This window comes from Oryza glaberrima, chromosome 5 (genome assembly GCF_000147395.1).
Source record: "Oryza glaberrima chromosome 5, OglaRS2, whole genome shotgun sequence".
NCBI lineage: Eukaryota > Viridiplantae > Streptophyta > Magnoliopsida > Poales > Poaceae > Oryza > Oryza glaberrima.
The window spans coordinates 25,844,219-25,868,702 of NC_068330.1; the positions used below are offsets into that span (position 1 = coordinate 25,844,219).

At 47.2% G+C, this 24,484-nt stretch overlaps 5 protein-coding genes, 3 long non-coding RNA genes and 2 other non-coding genes across 12 annotated transcripts; 6 read left to right on the forward strand and 4 right to left on the reverse strand.

Annotated features, from left to right (window-relative positions):
- Positions 1–2,175: 2,175 nt before the first annotated feature.
- LOC127773050 (uncharacterized) lies at positions 2,176–4,451 on the forward strand. Its single transcript, XR_008017496.1, has 3 exons — positions 2,176–2,363; positions 3,408–3,539; positions 4,312–4,451. It is a non-coding gene; the product is annotated as an uncharacterized LOC127773050 (long non-coding RNA).
- Positions 3,703–5,923, reverse strand: LOC127773047 (AAA-ATPase At3g50940-like). The gene is made up of 2 exons (XM_052299059.1): positions 4,821–5,923; positions 3,703–4,678 (listed from the first exon to the last, which is right to left on the reverse strand). The coding sequence occupies exons 1-2, from the start codon at positions 5,835–5,837 to the stop codon at positions 4,256–4,258; spliced, it is 1,440 nt and encodes a 479-aa protein (XP_052155019.1). The 5' UTR covers positions 5,838–5,923; the 3' UTR covers positions 3,703–4,255.
- Positions 4,578–9,173, forward strand: LOC127773051 (uncharacterized). Of its 2 annotated transcripts, XR_008017497.1 has the most exons (4): positions 4,578–4,716; positions 4,849–5,078; positions 8,140–8,367; positions 9,031–9,173. It is a non-coding gene; the product is annotated as an uncharacterized LOC127773051 (long non-coding RNA). The 2 variants fall into 2 exon arrangements; XR_008017498.1 differs by lacking the exon at positions 8,140–8,367 and having other exon boundaries at positions 9,031–9,164.
- LOC127773046 (AAA-ATPase At3g50940-like) lies at positions 8,649–10,614 on the reverse strand. Its single transcript, XM_052299058.1, has 2 exons — positions 9,478–10,614; positions 8,649–9,360 (listed from the first exon to the last, which is right to left on the reverse strand). Exons 1-2 carry the CDS (start codon positions 10,468–10,470, stop codon positions 8,899–8,901), a joined length of 1,455 nt encoding a protein of 484 aa, XP_052155018.1. The 5' UTR covers positions 10,471–10,614; the 3' UTR covers positions 8,649–8,898.
- Positions 9,254–11,892, forward strand: LOC127773049 (uncharacterized). 2 transcript variants are annotated; one of them, XR_008017494.1, is made up of 6 exons: positions 9,254–9,395; positions 9,507–9,735; positions 9,826–9,969; positions 10,129–10,227; positions 10,321–10,471; positions 11,155–11,892. It is a non-coding gene; the product is annotated as an uncharacterized LOC127773049 (long non-coding RNA). The 2 variants fall into 2 exon arrangements; XR_008017495.1 differs by having other exon boundaries at positions 9,844–9,969.
- A 1,214-nt stretch (positions 11,893–13,106) lies between these two features.
- Positions 13,107–17,293, forward strand: LOC127773048 (uncharacterized). The gene is made up of 9 exons (XM_052299060.1): positions 13,107–13,414; positions 14,102–14,216; positions 14,309–14,418; positions 15,549–15,674; positions 15,774–15,894; positions 15,989–16,073; positions 16,178–16,291; positions 16,385–16,424; positions 16,841–17,293. The coding sequence occupies exons 1-9, from the start codon at positions 13,223–13,225 to the stop codon at positions 16,991–16,993; spliced, it is 1,056 nt and encodes a 351-aa protein (XP_052155020.1). The 5' UTR covers positions 13,107–13,222; the 3' UTR covers positions 16,994–17,293.
- A 735-nt stretch (positions 17,294–18,028) lies between these two features.
- Positions 18,029–18,101, reverse strand: TRNAV-UAC (transfer RNA valine (anticodon UAC)). Its single transcript has one exon. It is a non-coding gene; the product is annotated as a tRNA-Val (tRNA).
- Positions 18,102–18,269: 168 nt separating this feature from the next.
- On the forward strand, positions 18,270–21,082 carry LOC127775186 (RNA polymerase sigma factor sigC). The gene is made up of 7 exons (XM_052301506.1): positions 18,270–18,576; positions 18,725–18,876; positions 18,950–19,504; positions 19,599–19,826; positions 19,915–20,055; positions 20,145–20,345; positions 20,458–21,082. Exons 1-7 carry the CDS (start codon positions 18,459–18,461, stop codon positions 20,737–20,739), a joined length of 1,677 nt encoding a protein of 558 aa, XP_052157466.1. The 5' UTR covers positions 18,270–18,458; the 3' UTR covers positions 20,740–21,082.
- Positions 21,083–21,458: 376 nt separating this feature from the next.
- On the forward strand, positions 21,459–21,532 carry TRNAV-AAC (transfer RNA valine (anticodon AAC)). Its single transcript has one exon. It is a non-coding gene; the product is annotated as a tRNA-Val (tRNA).
- A 1,405-nt stretch (positions 21,533–22,937) lies between these two features.
- Positions 22,938–24,264, reverse strand: LOC127773107 (transcription factor MYBS3-like). Its single transcript, XM_052299124.1, has 3 exons — positions 23,822–24,264; positions 23,527–23,732; positions 22,938–23,450 (listed from the first exon to the last, which is right to left on the reverse strand). Exons 1-3 carry the CDS (start codon positions 24,171–24,173, stop codon positions 23,196–23,198), a joined length of 813 nt encoding a protein of 270 aa, XP_052155084.1. The 5' UTR covers positions 24,174–24,264; the 3' UTR covers positions 22,938–23,195.
- Between the last annotated feature and the right edge of the window lie 220 nt (positions 24,265–24,484).

Genomic DNA, 24,484 nt, shown 5'->3' on the forward strand with positions numbered 1-24,484 from the left:
GGAAGAGATGAAGAGAAGGAAGACGCAGAGTATTTAAGTGGGCTGGATTGGATTGGAAACCGAGACGTTTCCTTCCGGTTTGGAATAAGTTCATTTTGGGTCCCTCTATTTGTTGCTCAGTCCGAATTTCGTCCTTTGACCGCAAAACCGGGTATGACCCATCCCGTGGTTTTGAAGGCGGTTTTGGCTGACGTGGCACATACGCGGCTTGTTTGACTAGGTCTCCGTCCCACGTGCCATTGACGTGGCGCTTACGTGGCAATTATATCTCAGAAAAATAATAAAAAACGTGGCCCCACATGTCAGCTGCAAAAAAAATTGAAACGGTGGGGCCCATGTGGGCCCCACATGTCAGCCTCACTCCTCTCTTCTTCCCTCTCCCTTCTCTCTCTTCTTCCCTTTCCCCTCTCTCTCTCTCTCCTTCCGGGCAGAGGACGGCGCGGGTGGGCGGCGGAGCAGGCGAGCTCCGGTGGTGGCGGCGGGCGTGGTCGGCGCCACCCCCCGACCGGAGCGCCGATGGTCCGCGTGAAGGCGAGTAGCGCAGCGACGCCCTGGAAGACGCCATCGACGCCGCCATCCGTGTCGCCGCCACCGACCACCCGGACGCCCTCCGCGCGCGCCGGGACGGCATCGCCGAGAGCCTCTCACCGCCGCTCCACAAGCCGCCTACGCCGCGCTCTCCCCTCCCGACGCCGTGCTCCGCCTCCTTGCCTCCCTCCCCTGTGCCCCCAATTCCTTCATGCTCAACACCACGCTCCGCGCCCTCGCCTCCTCCCCCGGCCCGGCCTCCGCCCTCGGCTAGGCCACCCTCGGCTTCTTCTCCCTCCTCCGCCACAATAGCGGCAACAGCAGTGGTGGCGGTGGCTCGTACTCGCCTCACTCCCTCCCGGGCACGCGCGTATGGGAAAGGAGAAGAGGAACGAAGGAGCTAGAGCCATGCCGAGCTCCCTCCTCTCCCGCCGGCGAGCTAGAAGGGCGGTGGATGGCTAGGCGAGCTCAACCGGCGAGCGCGCGTGCGTCGCTCTCTCCTCTCCCGCCGGCGCCGCTCCCTGTGCGTCAGCCATCCGTGTGCGGTCCATGCGAGGCACCGCTCCGGGCGTGCAGGCTTCCGTGCGCCTCCTTCCTCGCTCGCTGTCGCCCTCCCTTCAACTGGTAAGTGATTCGCTCTGCTCCCTGTGCGTGTGTGGCTTCGAGTTCGAGGTGGCGAATTTGAGTTAACTCCGGAGCTCTTGAACTTTTGAAATTGGTTTGGATTCTGCGTGCCATTTTCTTAATCGAGTGTGGTTTCGATGTGCGCGTGTGTTTCTGGAAGGAAGTTCGGTGTATTGGAGGAAGGGAATTGGTTTGAACTTTGAACTAACTTGGAGTTCCTCGGTTGGATTTGAGCATCTGTGATGAAGCAGTGGAGAATCGCCTCATGAATTGCTTGTCTGTGTTTGCATTGCGGTGATTTGAACCTTGCTGCTGTGATTTCAGTTTGGTTATTAGGTGATCGCAACATAACCCAGTGAAGCAGTTCTGGTGCTGCTGTTTCAATCCTGCCACCGCCCGCTGTGCTGGATGCCGCCCGGCGAGAGGAGGTAGCAGAGAGATGGGGATTGGGGAGAGCCGGAGAGAGGAGGAAGAAGAGGATTGGATTCGGTCATTTAAGAATGACATATGGGGCCCACGTGGGCCCCACCATATTTTTTAAAGCTGACATGTGGGACCCACCATTTTTAAATTTTTTTCCCTGTGGCTGACATGTGGGCCCATGATTTTTATTATTTTTCCGATATATAATTGCCACGTCAGCGCCACATCAATGCCACGTGGGACGGATAAGCCACGTAGACGCCACGTCAGCCAAAACCGCCTTCAAAACCGCCGAGGGACCTCGTTTGCCCAGTTTTCGGAAGTTGGGGGTCGGGTCGTACCCGGTTTTGCAGTCAAGGACGAAAATCGGACTGGGCGACAAATAGAGGGATCCAAAGTGAACTTATTCCTTCCGGTTTCTATCCTCTTGTTGGGCCTTGCGCTCAATGCCAGGCGGCCCAGTTAAACTACACGCATGACAGCCCATCACAGTTTGGACATCCAGATGGGCCAAATTGGAATATAGCGATCCATTCGGCCCATCATATTGTAAGGCCCATCAGATGTATACTGAACAGAAGGGAAAGCCCACGACGCACCGGTACTGAGCACCGCAGCCACGGCGCCGCCGGCTGCTCGCCGGCGGGCGCCGCCCACCACCGCCTCGAAGGCCACTTACTGCACTCGTCGAGGTCTTGTGTCTCCTCGGCCGACGAGTGGCTAGCGTTCTCAAGGCGGCCTCTCTCTCACAGACACCCATTCTCGCTGCTTCGTCGGGCTGTGGTCAGGTAATCTCCTTCCCTCCCGGGTCCGGGTAGTCGGCCTCTTCTAGTTTCAAGAGATGCTTGTTTTGATTGGGGATCTATGGCGCTCTTGACTTGATCCCTGCGTACTTGTGCTGTGCGGCAGTGGCAATGTCGGATTTGGCCATTTGGGGATTTTCAGGGTTCGGCTATAGTGCCGGCAATGGGGAGGGGGATTAACTTGATGTTTTATCAATTGATCTTCTGAATAGTGATTGATTTGCTAATACTATTACTTCACTGGATAGCGGAGATAAAACTAGTTAAATTCTATAGAAACGTGTCAGGTTCTGTGCAATCTTATGAATGAATCCTTCATGCCTCGTCAATTTATCTCTTGTAATTAATTGTAATATGGTAGCTTCTGAGTAGTACTGTTGACATATTCAAATCACTGTTGACATCATAGTAGAATCGAAACCTAAAAGGATTAATGATGTTGCAGAAATTAAGAGTTAGCTGTAACTGCAGCTGTTCTTATATGTTTTTAACATGGCTGTATTAATTATGTATCATCGAAATGTTTTCGTACCCTTTCATGTCATGTCCCTGCTATTTATTTAGCATTCGTTAGCAAGTATATGTGGCCAATCATGCTGATGAAATCCGCTAATGCGCTGAGAAACCTACAACCATCAACTAGCGCAAAAAAGGGCATCATGCCATTGTGCATTCTTACTGCTCCACCATCATTTAGTCAAAAAAACTGCTCCACCATCATGTCACTCAACTAGCACAATCACCTTTTTCTACTATGTACTTTCATTGGACTCTTCTTCACAGGACAAACCTGCATGTTTAAATTCACATGGGATGCATGTGTAGAAAGGACCAAATGTTGTATTGTAGCGGGGCTTATTTTCTGTATAGTACAAGTTTTGTTTTCAATCTTCTTATACATATTACAAGTTACTCAATTTGCATTGGCATTCAAGTTTAGAGTTACATAGTTGAAGCATTGTCATCAGGATTTTGGTTACTGCAGAAGTTCAGAGGACTTTATATGTCAATATGTTTTGGTTGCTGCAGAAGTTCAGAGGACTTTACATGCCCAATGTACAAGTTGCCGATGTGTCTAATTTGACAGCAGGAATTACGGTCTACAAGAAAGATAAGGTGAACTGTATGCTGGATGCTTTTGTGTTTAACAAGTCCTTCAAGGTACAGAGTACATCAATTGAACCTTTGGTTTAACCTTCTAAGTATGATAAGGAGTGCTAACAATTATGGATCAGAACATTTTTGAATGATACCAGCGATTTCTAGAAGTAATAACTGCTTTGTGGAGCCATTTAGTGTACCTGTCTGTTCTGTGTTTTATTAATACTACATCAGTTTTCGCTGTGTATGCATGCGATCTGTAGAAACACTTTGGTTTCACCTTTCCTTTTGGAAAAATAGTAGTCCTGTCGCTTGACTTAATCCCCACTAAGGTGTTATAAGGGTGATTGTGGACCTGTAGTCAAACTTCAAAGGTTACCTGAGAAAAACAGAAGTTGTCTTTTACTGAAAAAAAGTACATAATATAAATGTCACTTGACTTCTCCTAATCTTAAGAAATTTAAGGTCAGCGAGTCCTTTTAGAAGGTGATTGGTGACACCTTCTCCACATATATAGCAATCAGCTGTTTCCTGTCTTCCTGAGCTATGATAAACATTTCTCATTGCAGTGATAGGAACTATAAATTGAATATGTAATAAATAACATATCGTTGCGCATATTACATCTAAAAAAAATGCTCTCTGGTTGTCATTCATGGTCAAAACTGTAACAATTTTCGCAATGTTTTTATAGGCCTCATTTACATGAGGAAGTGCTTGATCACGATTAGTTTCTATAATCCTATCTTCCCTGATCAATTGGGTTATGATGAATTTTACACCATTGACTGCTCATATTTATTTATCTTCTGATTTCCATTCTTGTTTTCAGCCTTGGTCTCTCCGGCTTCATTCCTCTTCGCCTTCAGAAACTCAGCAAGAACCTGAAGCGCGACATCGACATCATCATTCCTCATTAGGACCTCTGCAACCTCCGCAGGCGTTGTCAGCACCTCCTCTATCAGCTGCTCGATTTCTGGGTACATGGCATGGTTTTCGACATTGTGGTAGTTGCTAGCCAGAACTCGGAAAGCCTCTCGAGTGCAATACCCCATGTGGATGTGCATGTCCATCCTGCCAGGGCGCAGCAATGCTGGGTCAAGCCGCTCTCTGTAGTTTGTTGTGAAGACGATGATCCTCTCCTCGCCGCTGGTTGACCACAGACCGTCGACAAAGTTGAGCAGTCCAGATAGTGTCACCTGTTAGAACAAAAATACCCAAAGTGGCAGCATCATTGGTAAGGATTAAGTTAGTTATCAAATCAAGAAGTGGCTGGGATTGGCATTGTCTATCATACTATATATTCATGAGACAATGATTGGTTATAACCAAGTAACTAACCTTGTCTTCGTTTTCTTCTCCTGAATAGGTGGGCTTGGCACGCTTGATCTCTCCTTCGTCCCGTTGCTGCAGGTCGATGGTGCAGTCAATGTCTTCAACGACGAGGATGGACCGGTTGCTCATCCCGACGAGCAGCCTCCGGAGGTCAGAGTTGGACTTGACCTCGGTGAGCTCAAGATCGTAGATGTCAAACTTGAGGTAGTTGGCCATGGCGGCGATGAGGCTGGACTTGCCGGTGCCAGGTGGGCCGTAGAGCAGGTAACCCCTCTTCCACGCCCTGCCAATCCTCCTGTAGTAGTCTTTCCTCTTGACGAACCTCTCAAGATCGTACATGACGGAGTGCTTGAGGCTGTGATCCATGGCGAGCGTGTCGAAGGTGGAGGGGTGGCGCAGGTCGACAGCGGTCCAGGCGTCGTACTCGATCATGTGCATCTTGAGGTTCCTGTGCTTGTCGTTCATGGCCTTGGCCGTGTCGATGACGAAGGGGAGGTACGACCTGAGCGCCTTCTCCTTGTGCTTCTTGTGGAAGCTCACCTCGAAGGACTTGACCTCGAAGCGGCTGCGGCCCCTCCTGTTGGCGGCGCCGCCGCCGCCGATGCCGTAGGGGGCGGCGTGGGCGGTGGCGGCGGCGGCGGTTTCGCGGGAGACGAGGCGCCAGGTGTACTCGACGCCGTCGTGGACGTCGAGCATTTCCTCGCCCTGGTCCATGGTGATCATGATGCCCTGGGCGTCGTCGACGCGGCTGGCGCGGAGGCGCTGCATGTCGGTGTTGATCCGCGCGGCGAGGTAGGTGCGGGCGGCGTCGTAGATCTGGTTGGTGGAGAGCCCCTCCGTCTCGTCGATGACCACGGTGTGGGTCGACGAGACGCGCGCCCGGATGCCCCGCGCCGCCGACCGGAGCATCTCGCGCAGCTCGTCGGGGACCAGCTCGCTCACCACGCCGCGCACCACCATGGCCGTCCCGGCCACGGCCGCCGCCGTCGCCATGTACTTCTCGTAGTCGCCGGACCACGACATGGCTGACTGTGCCGTGGATGGACCGACCGACCACAGTGGGGGAGGAGCTCTTCTTCTTCGTGGTCGTGGGCGCTAGGCGACGCAGCTAGGCGGGACCGCGGCTGATCGGAGGGGCGTGAAGTTTACTTGTATCTAGGGCACCGTTTATGGGTTTGTGTGCCGATCTGTCACGTATTTCTTCTACACGGAGTATTTGTTTTTCTTCCTGGACACGAAAAAATTAGTGTATTTGGGCTGCAGAAGGAAGATCTGGATCCCAAGGGTCAAGTTTGTAGACGTGCCGTATTGTGGTCACGTGTAGAAACAGAACCTGTATTCGAACTTGGAGATACCAACGACTTGTGCTGATAGACCACGGCCCATTGGGCAGAAGAGGCCCGGCGTGAAACCTTTACAGGCCGAAGCCCATTGCTGCTGATATTTCATTTAGGAATAAGTTCACCAGAGGTCCCTCAACTTAACAGCGAGATTTTTTGAGGTCCCTTAACCACAAAACCAGAAATGTGTACCCTTAAACTCACTCAAACCGTTCACCGGAGGTCCCTCGGCAGTATTTTTGCCCGGTTTTGCTGACGTGGCATCCTAGTCAACAAAAAAAATTAAAAAAACACGTGGGGCCCACATATCAGCTTCACATCTTTTTTCTCCTCTTTTCTTTTCTCTCTCTTCTCTTCTCCTTCAGGCTGCGGGCAGAGCAGCCGCGCGCCGTGGCCGCCGTCGTCGGCGGCTCTCCACCGTCGTCGTCGCCGTGGGTGAGGCTACGCGGCGCGGCCGTCCGGCGGCGGAGCGGAGGCAGCGGAGCGCGGCGGCGGAGCGGAGGCAGCGGGCGGAGCGGCGAGCACGGATGCGGGTGGCGCAGCGGAGGGTGAGCGCGGCAACGGAGCAGCGGAAGGCGCGAGCGCGGCGGCGGGCCGAGCAGTGGAGCGCGAGCAGGCCGCGGACAGAGTAACGGAGCGCGAGCGCGGCGGCGGAGCGGCGGCGAGCGAGCGCGGCGGCCAGCGAGTTTGGGAGGGAGGGGGAGGCGGCCGGCAACCAAGAAACAATCGCTTCCTCTGCCTCTTCCCCTTCTCCCGCCGGTGGTGCCTCTCCTAGCATCGTCGGCCACCCGCGGGGGCACGGCGGTGGTGGCGGCCGAGCACGGGGGAGCTCCTCGTCCCATCCACTGTCTTCCGCTTCGCCTAGCTCGCCCTCCGCTGCTTTGCCCACTGCTGTGCTTGCCCGCCGCTGCTCCTCCGCCGCGCTCGCCTTCCGCTGCACCCCCCGCATCCGCGCTCCTCCGCTGCACGTAATGGCATATATACATGTGAGTGTGCTCAGCCATTTACACATGCTTGGCTAATATATACGTCTGCATGTTATCGGGCGGCAAACCAACAAGAAGCTAGCTAGGCTATAGCTGGTCGTCTCCATGCATGCATATATATGCTCGTACGAAGACGCATGTACATGCGGCCGTCTGTACCCAGCGTATATGCGTATGAGCTACGACGTCAAGTGCTACCGCGACGTCGGCGAAGACAACGAGGGTCACCGCGCCCGCGCCGACCACCGTCCACGACGCTGATGGCACGCCGAGCGTGGACATGCTCCTGCTGCAGCTGCGCGAGCTGGGCGTCCGGGAGGACCATGGGATCAGGCCGGCGACGCTGCCGCCGCCACCACTGCCGCTGCCGCGGCACAGGAGGAGCGTGAGCGACTGGGGTGCATCGTCAGCCGGCACTTCGAGCCACCTATGCACGGGCACTGTGACGCCTGGCTGATGCCGCCGAACGGCCGCGCCGTGTAGCCTCGCCCACGGCGACGACGACGGTGGAGAGCCGACGACGACGGCGGCCACGGCGCGTGGCTGCTCCGCCCGTAGCCTCTGCTCCGCCGCCGCGCTCCGCTGCCTCCGCTCCGCCGCCGGGCTCGCCCGCCGTCTGCTCCGCCCACAGCCCGCCACCGCTCTGCTGCCGCGCTCGGCCATCGTGGCTGCGCCCGCCGCCAGCCTGAAGGAGAAGAGAGAGGAGAGAAGAGAAAAGAGAAGAGAAGAAGAAAAGAGAAGAAAAAATATGTGCAGCTGACATGTGGGCCCCACGTACCTTTTTAAATTTTTTTTTTGCTGACTAGGATGCCACGTTAGCAAAACCGGGCAAAAATACTGCCGAGGGACCTCCGGTGAACGGTTTGAGTAAGTTTAGGGGAAGACATTTCTGGTTTTGTGGTTAAGGGACCTCAAAAAATCTCGCTGTTAAGTTGAGGGACCTCCGGTGAACTTATTCCTTTCATTTATGGCCCAACACCGTCCAAATGCACTGCACAGCCACTGTCCTCTTCTTCCCCCAATCCCACAACCTGATGCGGGTGGAGGCGATGGTGGCGGGTGGAGACTCGGCGGTGGCGGAGTTCAGGTAATACCGTAATAGGAATACTGGTGAGTTTCTTCTCTAACAACTTTTGCTTCGGTAATGACAACGGTTAGTTAATCTATACATTCGGGGAGCCCAATGGTGAACGCCAGTTCGAGGATCTGTGAAAGTGATTATTCTGTGTAAGTTCTCATGCTAGTCTATTTCATCTATTTGTTCCAAATCTAACACTTAAGAGTTAAGAGTTCTTCTGTTTGTTCCAAATATAGCACTTGAGAGATCAGAGTTGTCCACATCTAGTAACATTTTTCTTTTCCTGTTTTCACCAGATCTGAATTCCATATGTTTTAGATGAAGGTTTCGTGTGTGCCTTGGTGGTTTTTGTCTGGGTGTGGGTTAATGTGAAATCTAAGAAATCAATGGGGAATTGTTCCTTTTGAATAGTCAGATGTATTTCACCCTGTTTTCTGAATTAGCTTGCCTGGACAATGTTTCGTACACATACAAAATCTGATGTTGCATATGTATGACTTGTCGAGACAATACTTTAAATTTCTTAGGAAGCACACTTCATTAAATACAAGTGCACCTCCTATCTCCAAATACACATTGTAATTAGTAGTCAAAAAACGATCACATGTTTTGAAATGGATCTTCTGTTGGACCTATCTAGCATATACACATTCTTGTTGTCATTGTTGTACTCCACAATCCTAAGTGCATTCATCAGTTGAGGAGTCATTTTTGTTCTCCATCGCTTTGTCATCTTTATTCTCCTCCGTCTGCTTATTTGCATCCTTGCTTTCAGCCTTGGTCTCACTGGCATCTTTTATCTTTGACTTTAGGAGCTCCAGTAGACCAAGGAGCGCAACATCAGTATCATCATTTCTCATGAGAGCCTCAGCGACCTCCGCGGGCGTCACCATCACCTCCTTGATCAGCTCCTCGATCTCTGGATATGTGACATGATAGTCGATCGAGTGGTAGTTGCTGGCAAGAATCCGGAAAGCCTCTGGGGTGCAGTACCCCATGTGAATGTGCATGTCCATCCTGCCAGGCCGCAGAAGTGCTTGATCAAGACGCTCCTTGTAATTGGTCGTGAAGATGATGATCCTTTCCTCTCCACTTGTTGACCACAGCCCATCAACAAAATTGAGCAAGCCGGATAATGTTACCTGTGTGGACGGCAATCAAATTCTCGTCAGCATAGGTGAGAATAATCGTGAAATCAAGGAGAGGAAAGGTTTATAAATATGAATGTTATTATGCATTCTGATTTTAAAGGTACTCACTTTGTCTTCTCCCTTGTCTTCTTCTGTAGAGTTGGACTTGGTACGTTCCTCCCCTGCCTCCCGTTGTTTCAGTTCGATGCTACAGTCAATGTCCTCAACAACAAGAATGGACCGGTTGGTCATCCCGACTAGAAGCCTTCTGAGCTCCGAGTTGGAATGGACCTCAGTCAGCTCAAGATCATATATGTCAAACTTGAGATGATTCGCCATGGCTGCGATCAAGCTGGACTTGCCAGTCCCTGGTGGACCATACAGCAGGTAACCCCTCTTCCATGCCTTGCCAATCCTCTTGTAGTAATCTTTTCTCTTGATGAACCTATCAAGGTCGTCAATAATTGACTGTTTCAGCTTCTGGTCCATGGCAAGCGTGTCGAATGTGGATGGGTGGTGGAGATCAATTGGAGACCATGAGTCTGAGTATTCATTCATGTATATCTGGAGAATTCTTTCCTGGTCTTTTATGGCCTTGGCTGTAGCAATGATGAATGGGAGGTATGATTTCAGGGCTTTCTCCTTGTGCTTCCTGTGGAAGCTCAGCTCATAGGAGCGGACCTCACGTTGGCCGCTGCCATTGCCATTGTTGGGGTCGGCTGAGATGCTACGTGAGATTAAGCACCATTTGAATTCTGTTCCCTCATGCATATCAACCAGCTCTTCACCTTCCTCCATGGTGACAACCATCTTCTCAGAAGATTCATCCATGCTGCTGACTCGCAGGCGCTGCACGTTGGTGTTGATGCGTGTTGCAAGGTAAGCCCGCACCGCGTTGTAGACGTGGTTGTGGGACCAGCCCTCAGTCTCCTCGATGATGATTGTGTGCTGAGATGAAATTTGTGAACGCAGGTAGCCGAGGCTGGAAAACAGCACATCACGCACCTCGTATGGAACCAGCTCGTTCACGACGCTGCGGACCAGCATCACAGACGCTGCAACGGATGCAGCGGTTGTGATGGCCTTCTTGTATGACTCGATGGCCTTGTCGTAGGACGCCATGGTGAGCAAGCTCTGGCTCCTCTCTTGTTCTTCTTTTGATGAACTTCTCTTCCTCTTTGTTGTTGGTAATGGTATGAAACAGTAGTGTTGAATGGGGAGGGTGAGGAGTGTTTTTTTTTTTTTTTTTTGGGGGGGGGGGGGGGGGGGGGGGGGCGCGGGGGGAGAGAAGGAGAGTTGGTGTTGAAATGGTATGAAACGGTGGGGTGGTGTTGAATGAGAGGGTGAGGATTGGGGGGGGGGGGGGGGGGGGGGGAGGAGAAGTTGGTGTTGATTTGAGGTAGAGTTTGTGGGGAGGGGGTTTTATAGGTGCGGAGTTGGGGGCGAATGGTGGCTTCGTCTGAAAGAAAGAAATCTGAATACTACTCGTGCTTCCACCTTCCACAGTCAGGAAAATGACATCACCATTACAACGTAATACTCCTACACATATTCACCTGGGAAAATAGTTAATACGGGCATTTGTGCTTCCTGTACAGATTGTCGTATTTCTGAGGTATTTGTTCTTAATCTATTGCACCTTTATTCCTCCCAGCGTATCTTCTTTACTGAAGAGAACTTTGAATAGTGATGTTTTAACTGTCACGGATTAAGATTTCAATAAACCAAATACTCCTTGGGCAGCTAGAAAAGGCAAACTTTACTTCCTTGGCATCCAAGTTTTCCTCTGAACCATTCTTTCTGCAGGGAGCAGAAGAGTTGTGCACCGCAAGTTTCTGCTCGAAATACTGGAGCAGAAGAATGCCCGCATCAGTATTCCAGAAAAGAATGCCCGCATCCATCTACCACCGCGTTGGCTGAATCCATTCCATGTGCGCAAATCGCATACCGTTCCGTGCAGACGACGGTTGGTCGACGTCCGAGTCAGAGACTGTCGATCAGCAACTTATAAAATTCTGAAAAGTTCCAGCTGCATGCATCCACTGATGAGAATATATTGGTCCATTTGGGGAAAGTGGGGGCGTTGCTTTGGCTTTGCCTTGTCTCGGTCTACGTCGCCGACGTGTTGAGATCGACGGAGCCGAGCCCCCCATGTACAGCTGCTGCTGCTACAGTGGGGGCGGATTTAGCTGGTGAATGGATTTTGTACCAAAGGGGTCAAATTTTTGATCGCGTAGCGGCGGTGGCACCAATCGACGTGTTGCTCTGTGGTTTGTCCGGCGACTCCATGGACCATTTTCCTTGGTGATATCATCTTCTGTGAGCTGAGTGAGTGCTTTTATTCGTTTCTGTTGGTGACAGCTACTCGTATTCTATCCTTGTGTAACCGCCTCTCTCTGTTCTCTTGTGCTCTTCTGTTGTGATGGGGAAATTATCTAGTACATTTAAGTTCATACAGATTCCTCATGAAACTATTAAAAACTTTTGTGAGCTGTAAATATATTCTGTGCACACAAGTTTTTCGTGCACTCAGCTCTTGGGGTTATGGCCATAAGCAGCTCTTGATTCGTTGATACTCCAAGAGGGCCTATTGCCAAGGCATCGATTGGATCGTCCAGCAACGTGCACGTTGCACATCACAAACAAATTGATTGCTTTCAGATCGTTGCGCTAGCTGTATTTTACTGATCATCATGCGGCGCGCTTGAATACAAGGGTCGACACTGTGCTGCCATGATCAAAACACTGTGTTGTGTTGTTTTCGGGGGCACAACGTGTGACTGAACCTGCTAAAGCAATCGTGGTCGCCACGTTTAATTTGCTTTTGCAGGAGAGATCGAAACGTGAATGGGACTGCGTGTTGCAATTTAAAGCAGCCATAAAGGAAAACTCAATTAATTATCTAAAGTGTCAAGACAAAATAAACAACATTTTCCCTTTTCCCTTTGGGTGGTAGCGGCGCCATCGACAGATAGAGCAGAATCTAGCATGCACGTTTTTTTTATTTTCCTTTTATTTTTTTTCCTAAAAAACATTTTTTGAGCATGTGTGGCTGGCACGTTGGTTTCTGATTTCTTCATCATCAAGACTGGGTCACTGACACGTGTGCACCTATGCGGTCCACGTGTGGTAATCGCTTGGATGATCCGGTACTTGTTTCAATCGCGTAAAATGACCATTCCTATTTCTCCCTAACAAATTGCAGTGCCATATTTAAGGATGAAAATATTTTATGATTAACCTTACTTGCAGAGTGCATCTGTGGCTTGACGCAGTGTGATTATCTAAAAGAGATTTCGCGAGGGAAAATGACAGAAAAAAAAGATGTTTCGACTTTGTGAATCTTAAGATATGTTTACGGTCTTCCAAAGACACAGGAGTAGAGCGTGAGTATGTGTTCATAAAAGTAAATGTGCGTGCGTGATTGTATTGTATTCTATTTTTTTTAAAAAAAATAAAATGATGTCAGCAATGGCGAAGAAAACAAGTAGACCATTTTCCAAAACTGTAAAAAAAAAGAGAAAAGGAAAACAAGTAGGCTTGAAGATCCTGCGGTCCAGCCCAAGAGAACGTTAGTGTGCGCGGCCTACCTGCGCGTGTCGGCCTACTTCGGTCTGGCTGAGAAATAGTAACTGGGCCAACATGCGTGTTGACTAGCTCGGCCTGGTTGGCGAAGACGACGGCCCAAACGCGGAGAGAGATATCGAATATTCCGTGGCCCACCAAAGCCGACAACGACCGCAGCTCGCTTGTCAGACATCGGGGAAAGCAAGCAAGCAAGCAGCGGCCGCATCGATCGGAGCGGAGAAATTCCCCAACTCTGCTCACCCTCACCGTTGCCGACGACTTCGTGCGGCGGCGAAGAGGAGAGGCGATGGGAGGGGGAGACGCCAGCGGCGGCGACGGGCCGGAGCAGGAGCTGAAGCGGGCTGCTGCGGCGGCGTACAACTACGAGGGCGACGCGCGCTGGGCGGAGTACTGGTCCAACATCCTCGTCCCCCCTCACCTCGCCTCCCGCCCCGACGTCGTCGACCACTACAAGCGCAAGTTCTACCAGCGATACATCGTGAGTTCCACCACCACCACTGCTTTGCTTCGCTTCTCCCCCCTATCAACAACTGCTTAGGGTAGGGGATCTGGCACGCTTTCTGTACGGACGGTTTTAGTTCGGGGCTTCGTCCCCTTCGATTTGTGTGGTGATGGCGGTAGCCGTAGCTAATACCCAAGCTTGCACTTGCTAATACATGATGGTGTGTTGATGACTTTTAAGATGGTACCAACGCAGATGTGATGCTTGCTGCTAAACCGCTTGCTTCATGTAGCTGAGCTGTGAGCACAATCTACACTTTGATGCATTGCTTGTTTCAACCAGGGTTTTGTTTTCAGTTGATGATGAACTCGATGCTACAACTACTGTTCAGTACTAGTTCATACCTCTCTTTACCAAACTTCCTAAGGCTAAGGGAGGTTTCAAATACTTTTTAATCTTGCTTCATTTCATGACGACGTAGCTTGGCAAGCTTGCCCTTGGTTTCTTTTGTTGAAGCAATCTATCTCCATGTTAAAACGAAAGCTACATTTGTTAAGCATCAAACCACAGCTTTCTTGGCATTTATCACAGTTAGAAACTCAAAAACAAAAACATGCTATTTGCATTCGGTCATTTTAGAATCTATGCTGTTACCCATGTACAAGTAAAGAGCAAATCAAGATGATGGTAAAGCTGTTTGATTTCCTTTTGCTTTCCTAATAGGATCGTGATTTGGTGGTTGAGCCGATGTCATCCACTGGTTCCACCCAGCCAAGCGGACCAGAAGTAAGGTCTTCGTCCTCCTCATCCAGTGAGAATGTCAGGGCCCGTAGTTCAGGTAAGTTGCTTTCAGTTTAAGTATAGTACATCTCTCGTTTTATTCTGTCGCGTGTCACATCTATTTATCATGTGACTCATTTTCATATTTAGGATCAAGTTCCAGATCAGCTGCACCACCGCCCCCACCGCCACAAACAGACAGTGCTACAAATCCCTTACGGTTTGATGCACGGACCATACACTTCTCCATTAATGCTTGGGTAAGAAACAATTCACCTTCTTCATTCGAGAGAATCTATTCTATACCACTGAGTTTGTTTGGGTTCAACAGTTTGCCATCGACATTGTCTCTTTCTATAATATACCGACGACTTTATCAATTGTTCTACGATACGCCATTGGGCTAGATCTTCTTTCCAAAAATACCCAAAGTACCCTTAGAGCCATACAAGGTTAACAATTGATTTATCTCATTAGAAGTTTCAAAGAAAAATGAAAACTTTTATGTGGCCTCTTTACACAACATGGAAGTTTACGCGGCCTCCTTACACAACATGGAAGTTTCCAGTTTTTTTTTTTGGTATATGAGAGAGAGTTTACTAATACAAGAGATAATAGCACAAAAATATCTTATGTAGTGTATGAAAGATGATATATAATAAAAACAACAATAAAAAGTATTTACAAAGCATATAACAAATAAATTATATTTTCTTTTTAAAAAATAGACATGTAAAAAACTTAAAACTTGCCTCCTTACACAACATGGAAGTTTCCAGTTTTTTTTTGGTATATGAGAGAGAATTTACTAATACAAGAGATAATAGCACAAAAATATCTTATGTAGTGTATGAAAGATGATATATAATAAAAACAACAATAAAAAGTATTTACAAAGCATATAACAAATAAATTATATTTTCTTTTTAAAAAATAGACATGTAAAAAACTTGTATACAAATTTCCATGTTGTGTAAGGAGGCCACATAAAAGTTTTCATATTTTCTTGAAACTTCTAATGAGATAAATCAATTGTTAACCTTGTATGTTCATAAGGGTATTTTGGGTATTTTTGAAAAGAAGGCCCAGCCCAATGACGTGTTGTAGAACAATTGATAAAGTCGTCGGTATATTATAGAAAGCGACAATGTCGATGGTAAATCGTTGAACTCGACAAACTTAGTGGTATAGAATAGATTCTCTCTTTTCATTAGCATTTGCATGTGTAATTATTTGTCCTGAAAATAGTTGGCACCTTTAGTAGTGAGCTTTTAAAAATCAAACATTATGGTTTCTGATAGATATCTCATATATTGGTCCTGGTAACCTTGATCTTATGATCATTATTAGCTACAGCCTACATGGCCATGACACCCTCATATATTTTCAGGTACTTGTTGTTGCTGGTCTGGGGATGCTTCCAATTTTGCCAAAACATCTTGCAGATAGAGCCTGCAAACTTTCATTGCTGGGAACAATACTCTCCTCTGCATACTCTCTATACAGCACTTATGGGGTAATTTCCTTGCTACTTGAAGCACGAATAACTAGCACTATTTTTAATCTTATTTCTTTTTTTTTTCGTTGCTGATCTGTTCTTTTTTTCTGTGCTAAGAAACCAAGAGCATGGAACATGCCTGCAGTCCAGGGTTGGTTGCAAGCTGTACTTGGAACCAAGGATTTTATCCATTTGATGTTCTCTCTTATGCTCTTCACGTCTCAGTTGCACTTAAAAAGTAATACGTGGTTTCCCTTTCAAGTTTGTGGTTCTGACCTGTCTTTTGCTCGTTTCACATCTTCTTACATGTTATGTTATCCTTTTTGTAACAGTTGCTGCACTACCTGTGTTCTGCTGGGCACTTGATCATGTTGCTAGATTCCTAAGGCGTAATTTTGCTCGCTCATCCTTCTATAGGTAATTGTGCGTTCCATTATCATTGAATTTCGCCTTTGCAATCTGGGGCACAACCAGTGTGCATTGCTCTGTGATTAATTCCATCTTTCCGGTCTCTCATTCAGGAGTTACTTGGAGGAACCCTGTCTTTGGGTAGAGACAAATAACACTACACTCAGTCTCCTCAGTTCAAATGCTGAGATTGCCTTGGGTTTTCTTCTGATCATATCACTTTTCTCGTATGTTCCTTCCCCCCCTCCGACAATTTTGGATTTTCTTTTGTCTGGAAAGTCATATTGTATACTCATATGAGTTACCTTTGTACCTTGCAGGTGGCAACGTAGCATAATTCAGACATTCATGTACTGGCAGGTAAGTTATCATTTGATCATCATTATTTTGCCCCATTGCTTTATAGCTACAACATGATGTAAGGGCGATTTATGCTGGTTTGTTACATATTATCAAAAGATTCAAGAATGCCCATTGTCAATTTTGTTTAGTCACGACTTTCTAGTTGGACATGACCACATGAGTACTGGCCAGTCGTCAGGGCATGCATACTGTTTCAGTTCTAGAATCCCAATATTTTTCTGCCGACTCCACATACAAGTATACAGCTAGTTAACATTTCAATTAATAACCGCATTTGTCTTAATATTACTTTTTATCATTTTGAAAATAAAAAACAGTTGTGTCAAATATACTGGCGCCCTTTCCATTTCTCAAGTAACTTATATTGATGTCAGTACGTATTGGTGTTCTTTGCATGCTTGCCTGTTGTGCAGGTGTTGAAGCAGATGTACCATGCTCCTGTAACCGCTAGCTACCACCAGAGCGCGTGGGCGAAAATTGGCCGGATTGTCAACCCGTACATCCATCGCTATGCACCATTCCTCAATACACCCATTTCTGCAGCCCAAAGATGGTGGTTCAGGTAGCAAGGCTGAGGACAGAATCACGATATTTGCAGATCTGATCATGCGGAGAACTTATCTACAATGTGTTTTGAAGAGCTATTACAAACTTAGCACGCCGTTGCTCTCGTCATGATGGAGCTGTGCATCATAAAAACTCCTGCAAGTAGTTCCCTTTTGTATTGGCTTATACTTTGAGGTTAACATTGATGCAAGAACGGTGTTATAAACCCTGGAGGGCTTTTTCACCACCGTAATGCTCGATCAGTGATCACGACGATGTTCTATATAATTCCTGCCAAACTCAGGCTGACCTGTATACAATGGATTGCTCTTAGATAATGTAAGTCATTTTAGTATTTTCCACATTCGTATTGATGTTAATGAATCTAGATATATATCTATCTAGATTCATTAACATCAATATAAATATGGGAAATGCTTGAATGACTTACATTGTGAAACGGAGGAAGTAATGAGTTGTGTTTATCTGTTGTGGCATATCTTTATGCTCTGTTCTACTTCTAGCCAGGGACGTGACGGTCAGAATGCACAACACAGGCAGGGCAACCGTTTCGCCCTTCTCCCCTCAGCCTCCAGGGGCAATGATCTCTCTGGAGGGAACACCTGCATTTCCTACATGAAAGAGAGGTCAAATAATATCGAAGAAATCACATGGGTGCAGAACTGTATTTTGCCGCAACCAGACAGGCAGGTAGACAAAACCATTACACGGTCAGAGATAAATTTTGGGATTTTGTTTGATGCCAGCACCGTTTCCATTAGAAGACGATGAAAGACAAAACAATTACATGTTCAGAGATAAAATCTGGCATTCTGTTTGTTGCTAGCACTGTTTTTGTTACATGTTCAGAGACAGTTTAAGGGGGTTGCAGCACGTTAGAAGTTCCGAGACAATTTTGCAGCAAAAAGGAAAATTTTGCTTTAAAGAAAGTTATTAGCACATAAGATTGTCTGCAAAAAGGAAAATTTTGTTTTTAAGAAAGTTATTAGCACATAAGATGTTTAGACAATTTTGCAGCAAAAAAACAAAACATATGTCGCTGCCCAGGATCGAACTGGAGACCTTCAGTGTGTAAGACTGACGTGATAACCACTACACCACAGCAACCAAGCTGTCTCAATAATGAAGTTTGTAGTTCAAATAGATTTAGATCCAAACATCTGCAAATCGGAATATCTAACTTCCGAAACTCCATCGCAAACAGGATTGCTCGTGCGGAATTCCTCTGTGACAGACAGTTTTTACTCACTATTCTTGAGGAAAAGGAAAGGAAAATATCTCGCGAGAAAAGATCCCAACTCGTTTTCTTTAACCCTAGAGATCTTTCTGCCTGTCCATGTCCAACCAAAGAAGAGTCTGAGACTCTGAGTTGGATGGATAGGGTCCCCAACCCTTCTTCACCAATCACCACCCCCATCTGCTGCCATTGCTGTTGCAGGCCAGCTAACGGAAGGCCCGGGCGACATGGGTTTGCAGATGATGCGTGGTAGGCCCTGCGCCCCGTGCTGTTCGTCGTCGTCGTCCTCCTCCTCCTCCTCTTCCTCCTCGTCCTGGATGCCCTCCAAGCATCCTCACGCGCCATGTGAGTTACCTTCTGCATCTTCCTTTTCTTTCCCCCCATTGCTATAGTATTCCCCAGGCGGAAAAAATAACTTATTTTTTATGTAAAAATGCATTGGTACTTTGAGCAATTTGCCAGCGGAATCTAAAGTTCCAAACTTCTAATGCAGTGAGTCGAAGGAAAATCTCATCTGAGTCACTTAGAGCATTGGCCTTGCACCTCTTGCTCAAACGTCGGAAATACCAAAATGGGGATATCTCAAGGATTTCAGCATCTTCGTCCGGTGTGCTTGAAATCACCGAGAACAAGTCCAATAACAAGGTCCTCACTTAAATCCGTAATCCATGTACGACTCATTTTTGTCTGTTGATAATGATTGCAACATGAATTTCAGGCTGATGCAGAAAGAAAGATCCTTGATGATGCTCTTGACAGAAAGCCGCAGATTGACTGGGTTGAAGAAGATATCTCTTCTTGGATGGATAAGAGTTACACAAGCAGCAATTTGGAGTATAACTTATTAATGCAAAACATTCAGGTCTTAGAAAGTAGTTTGGCTGGTAAAGACTTGGTAAGGCTGGAAAGAGATATCCTTGTACATATCGAACGGCTGGGAGCTTTGAAATCATTCAACGCGTCTATCTCCAGGGCCACTCTAACACAAACATATGAATCAGAGTTTTCACTTCCTGGGGATATTATTAAGCTTGATCCAGAGATTCCTCTCGAGGAGCAAAATGATGTGGTAATTGTTCGAAGTGGGAAAAGTCAAGAGAGGAAACTGAAAAGAATGAAAGCATCAGAAAAGGGCTCTCGGGTCTCCGTGAAAACACCCTCACGAAAATCAAAGAAGTCCAGTAGTAGTCAATTTATAGCTGAGTGGAAAAACTATCCAGGCCGAAGAAGGAGCATTGTACGAGAACAATCAGCATTGCTGGTTACTATCAAGGTACTCTTCATCATCAGCATATTTATTCCTTTTAGCAGTCAATTATTGTTAACCATAACATATCCTTCATGGTTTTATTCTTACTGTTCTCTAGGAGTGTGCAAACCTTGAGAAAATAAGAGAAAACTTGTTGAAGGATGGGAGTGAAGTCAGCCATGCAAGCTGGGCCAAGGCAGCTGGAATTGATGAAGCATTGTTGAGGAGTAGGCTGCAAGAAGGTTACTGCTGCCGAGAGAGATTACTGGTAACCACCGAGTGGCTAGTCAAGTACATTGCAAAGACATACGCTGGAATGGGAACAGCTTTTGAGGATCTACTGCAGGTTGAGAGATAACATATTTATTGAGAAAAAGGTAGACTACATTGACAACTTCCATTTTACAATTTGATTTGTTGGAATGACACTGCAGGCTGGGAAAATGGGTGTCCTTAATGGTGCTGAGAAATTCGACAGCCAAAAAGGATGCAAGTTCTCAACTTATGTGAAGTACTGGATAAGGAAAGCAATGTTAGCACTTCTTGCTGAAAACTCTGGAGTAATCCAACTGCCCGTATGCCTCTGAAACTATCTTGATATGCTTCACTTTGTTTCATGAGAAAAATCATTGCTTAATGATGTGAACTGGCAATGCAAGTGTAGGCAAGGATGGAGGGTATAATTCGTAAGGTCAGGGAAGCGAGAAGGGCGATTCGCTACAACACAGGGAGGAACCCACCAGATGCAGAAATCGCAGCCCTCATCGGTGTATCAGTTGCCAATGTTAGGTTGGCACGGAAATGCTCTCGTCGAGTTGTGTCGCTTTACACAGAGATCGGAGTTGGACAGAATGCAAAATTTGTGGTGAGCCTCTCAGCCCTGTGATTGACCGATGATAAAAAATGACAAATAGTTCTTCCATCACCCGTTGATGGTTTATTTTGACGTATACAATCTGAATGGTGTTTAATTGCAGGAAGTGACTCCGGACACATCTTTAGAAGCTCCAGATGAGGCTATGTTCCGGATGCAGTTGAGAGAGAGACTGCTTCATGTCCTGGACAGGCTCCCCCCAAGAGAAGGGCACGTACTGAAGCTGCGGCACGGGCTGGAAGATGGGAAATGCAGGTCCCTGGAGCAGATTGGGAGCATTTACCATGTCTCCAAGGAGTGGATAAGGAAAATAGAGAAGTCGGCCATGTCCAAGCTGAGGAACGACGACGTGCATAATGAACTCAAGGACTTCTGTGGATTCTAGTGCTCCTGATCGAGCTTTCTTGTGCATATAGAGCTCTCTACTTTGCATCAAGTACACATGATTTTCACAAGGGTTCCTTTGCTTCAGGAGGAGGAACAAGGATGCGTTCAACGAGAAGTTGAGAACTGTACTGATGATGTTGTGATAGCATTCGATAGAAAGTTGTATATATCGCATAACATTACAAGCATTTGTTTACCTTTTTATTTTGAAAATTTACAAGCATTTGTTTCAGACGAACTGTTCAGTATAGAGCAGATGTAATACAGAATGTGGATCATACATTGATGGATGTATAGTGCAAAAGAAATATTGCCATACTGTTGACTGTTGTTGCTAAAAATGCTGACAATTATATCAATGTTTTGAACACTGATCTTCCATGATCTTATTTTTGTTTGGTATTTCACTTGCGCCAGACTTTTTATCTCATCTCTTTCGATTTTTTGTTCGTAGGATCTTACATCAAGATTCATGTTGTTGTAGACCAAATTGTAATTACACACAATTACTTATACTTAGTTATAGAGCATTTACACTCAGTTTCAATGCACTAAAATTAGATTTTACAACTGTTTTTATCTTTAGATTTATGGGTTTTTGACATGTTTATATTTTTTATTTATTCAGAACGGTTTATATTCATTGATTGGGTTAATGGCTTAATGCTTAATGCTCTAAATATTAATAGTTAGTTGTAAATGACAACAGACAAAATTGGTGTCGTGGTGTAGTTGGTTATCACGTCAGTCTAACACACTGAAGGTCTCCGGTTCGAACCCGGGCGACGCCATTTTTTTAATTTCTACTTTCTTTTTTTATGCTTCGATTACAGAGCAGGCCGGTCCATGACACGAAGCACCCGCGGGCCGGCCCACAGGCCCATATCTACGGCCCCAGTGTTTCAGCGATGATGATGACATGGCTGTGATGTGAGCCGGCAAGTCCACGTCTGCAGTTTGACATCTTTGTCCATCCCTTTAGCCAACTGTGGAGGTAATTAGACAGCTAAATAATTGCATCCACAAAGCTTTGAGAAATGCTGTAGCTCAGGTGGCGATGCACAGTAGGATCCTAGTGTGTTCTGTGCGTGTTTTTTCCAGCATGTGGCTGAGGAAAGCTTCGCCTTTTTGCCACCTCACCAAATGTATTAGAGGAGCTATCCTTCCTTGCAAGTTGCAACCACACCAAAAGCCATCATCAGCCATGTAATAATAATATGATTAAGCAAAGGAGACAGGGTAGCTCACACATCACTGTCACTCAAAAGGCTCTTTCTGCTATGTGTCCAAACCTTTAGATCTTGTTGTACATGTGTGTGTAGCCAAGCCAAGCAGCTAGCAGCTGCATCATGAGCATCGTTTTTTGGCCAAGAAATATACTGATTCTAGATACGCCTTATCCGGATCATAAGCTTGCTCGACGATTTGTCATCACATCTGAACATCTCTGAATTAATCTGATGCATGCCGCCGTGGCTCCTCTATCTCCACTATCTCCTGTTTCAGAGTTGAAACCATTTAGGCAGCTGTCCTAGCTGGTGTCTTTTGCTCATGGATTGTGACATGTCATAGGTCATTGTTCAAGTTATCAAGTATGGGTGATACATCTAGTCCTTGTCCTGTTAGCATTTAACCTTTCTCTGATGGCAATATGTCCTGGTTATTGGCATGTTGCTTTTGCAAACAGTGCACAACTTGTCCCCCAAACACAACCAGAGACTAAATTCCTACCAAAGTGCTGATCTGAAGATACCTGAATATGTAGTACCCGGGAACACCAGGATACCAGATAGACTAATTGGTAAACACACATCAGAATATCAGATATTCAGCATAGGTTGAGGACAGAGCATTTTGAGACCTTCTTTGCACTGTCAATTGCACAAAATTAAAGCAAGCATGTAGTTATTGTGAAAGAAAAGGAGAGGGCACCATGGAAGCAAAAGGCTTCCAAGTTGGTACTATGAAGGAGAGTGAATTGGGACGAGATGGACATGCACCTAACATCGATCTCATACCAGATTAAGGATTGTAGGGCCTGAGCGCCATACAGTGCTTCAGGCACTACAGATTGCTTGCCAATCGCCATTGACACTGCAACCACATTCTTGTCGCTAGTGCTGTTTGCTCGATCAGTGGAAGGATATGAGTCATACCGCAAACAAAATGATTCAGATATTAAGGACACTATATACATCGCTGCAACAAAAAATTCTATTGATGCAGCAGAGAATACTAAGCATGGTAGCATTGCAGATATGCACAGTGCTTGTGACCATACAATGGGTGGCTACATGAGACAATGTTACAAGATTCCAAACTTTTGTCTACAACACTGTCCCCATGGCTGTCAATTAGATTCAGCAGCAAGATGGTTGGAACTTGACCCTGAGGATAAAATTTGTTAAGCATCTTGGGAATCCAGTCGATGGATGACCACGGCAACTGATGGTGCTAGGTTCCGATGGATGGCGTGGTGGACAGGGACATGCCCAGCTCCAGGTCCAGCGGAGAGCAATGGTGACTAGTGCCGTATCCATGACCTTGTTGTGCTTCTGAAACTGATGGTGTTTCTGACGAAGGCCACGCACTGTCACCTGATTTGTGGTGCGAAACTTGGAGAGACAGAGAAGCAGAGATGTTGTTGTTGCAGCGAGTGGCAGGATCGGATGAGGCGAGAGATCTTCCTCCACTGTCACAATCCTGAACCTGCCATGACATATCAGCTCAGCTCAGCTCGACTTGTATGAACATATGAATGCAGTATGTATGCGTGTGAGCGTACCATGTCGAAGAGGCTGGAGCGGCGCTTGTTGTTGGTCTTCTTGGCGGCGCTGTTGTGGCGGAGGAAGAACTTCTGGGCATGGCTGGCTACCTGGGTGGGCGTCCTGGTGGTGACGAAGCTCCGGGAGATGCCTCGCCAGTCGCCCTTGCCCAGCTTCTCCAGCCCCGCCAGGAACAGCCTGTGCTCCTGCTCGCTCCATGGAACTCCTGCACGCACCACGTCGTACGTTGCATCCATCAATTTCCAGTTGCAAGAATCAAATTGACATGCTTCAATGGATAACTAATTGATTTACCTTTCTTCCTCTCCCGCATGGTTGCCGCCGCGCCGTGAGGCCCGTCGGAGAGGTAGCCGTCGGCGGCTGGCCTCTCGCAGCCCTCGTCGATGGACAGCAACAACGAGGACGTCAACGGCGACGGCGACGACGACGACGACTGCAAGGAGGAAGGAGAAGAAACCTGCAGCCGCAGGCAATCCATGCTGTAACTCTTGTGCAAGTAGGACGCCGGCGAGCTGGCCGCCGCAGCATGGAGCTGCACCCCGAACAGCCGTAGCCCGGCGCCGCCGCCGCCGCCGCCCTCCTCGCCGGCTCGTTGGCCTGCAGTCGAGTAGTCACCAGAGCATCGCCTCGCCATGATGGCGTGCATGCGTCAATGCGTTTGTGTGTGTGGTGTGTGTGTCGCGGCTGCAGATTAGCAGGCTAGTTAAGGGAGGGAGAATGACCTGCGCATTTGCATTGCATTGCACAATCGAATGGGCTACAAATATGGTAATATATGGAGAAAAGAGTGATGCTAATCTCGCTGCTGCTAGTACCGATTGATCGAGAGGGACGTCGACTTGCTACTAGTGAGGACACGACAATTATTGCACCCGTCGTTTTCGTGTTTAGCCCTATATTTGCAATCAATTTGGGTTTTAATTTATGGTTAACCGTACTGTCATACCATACCACTAA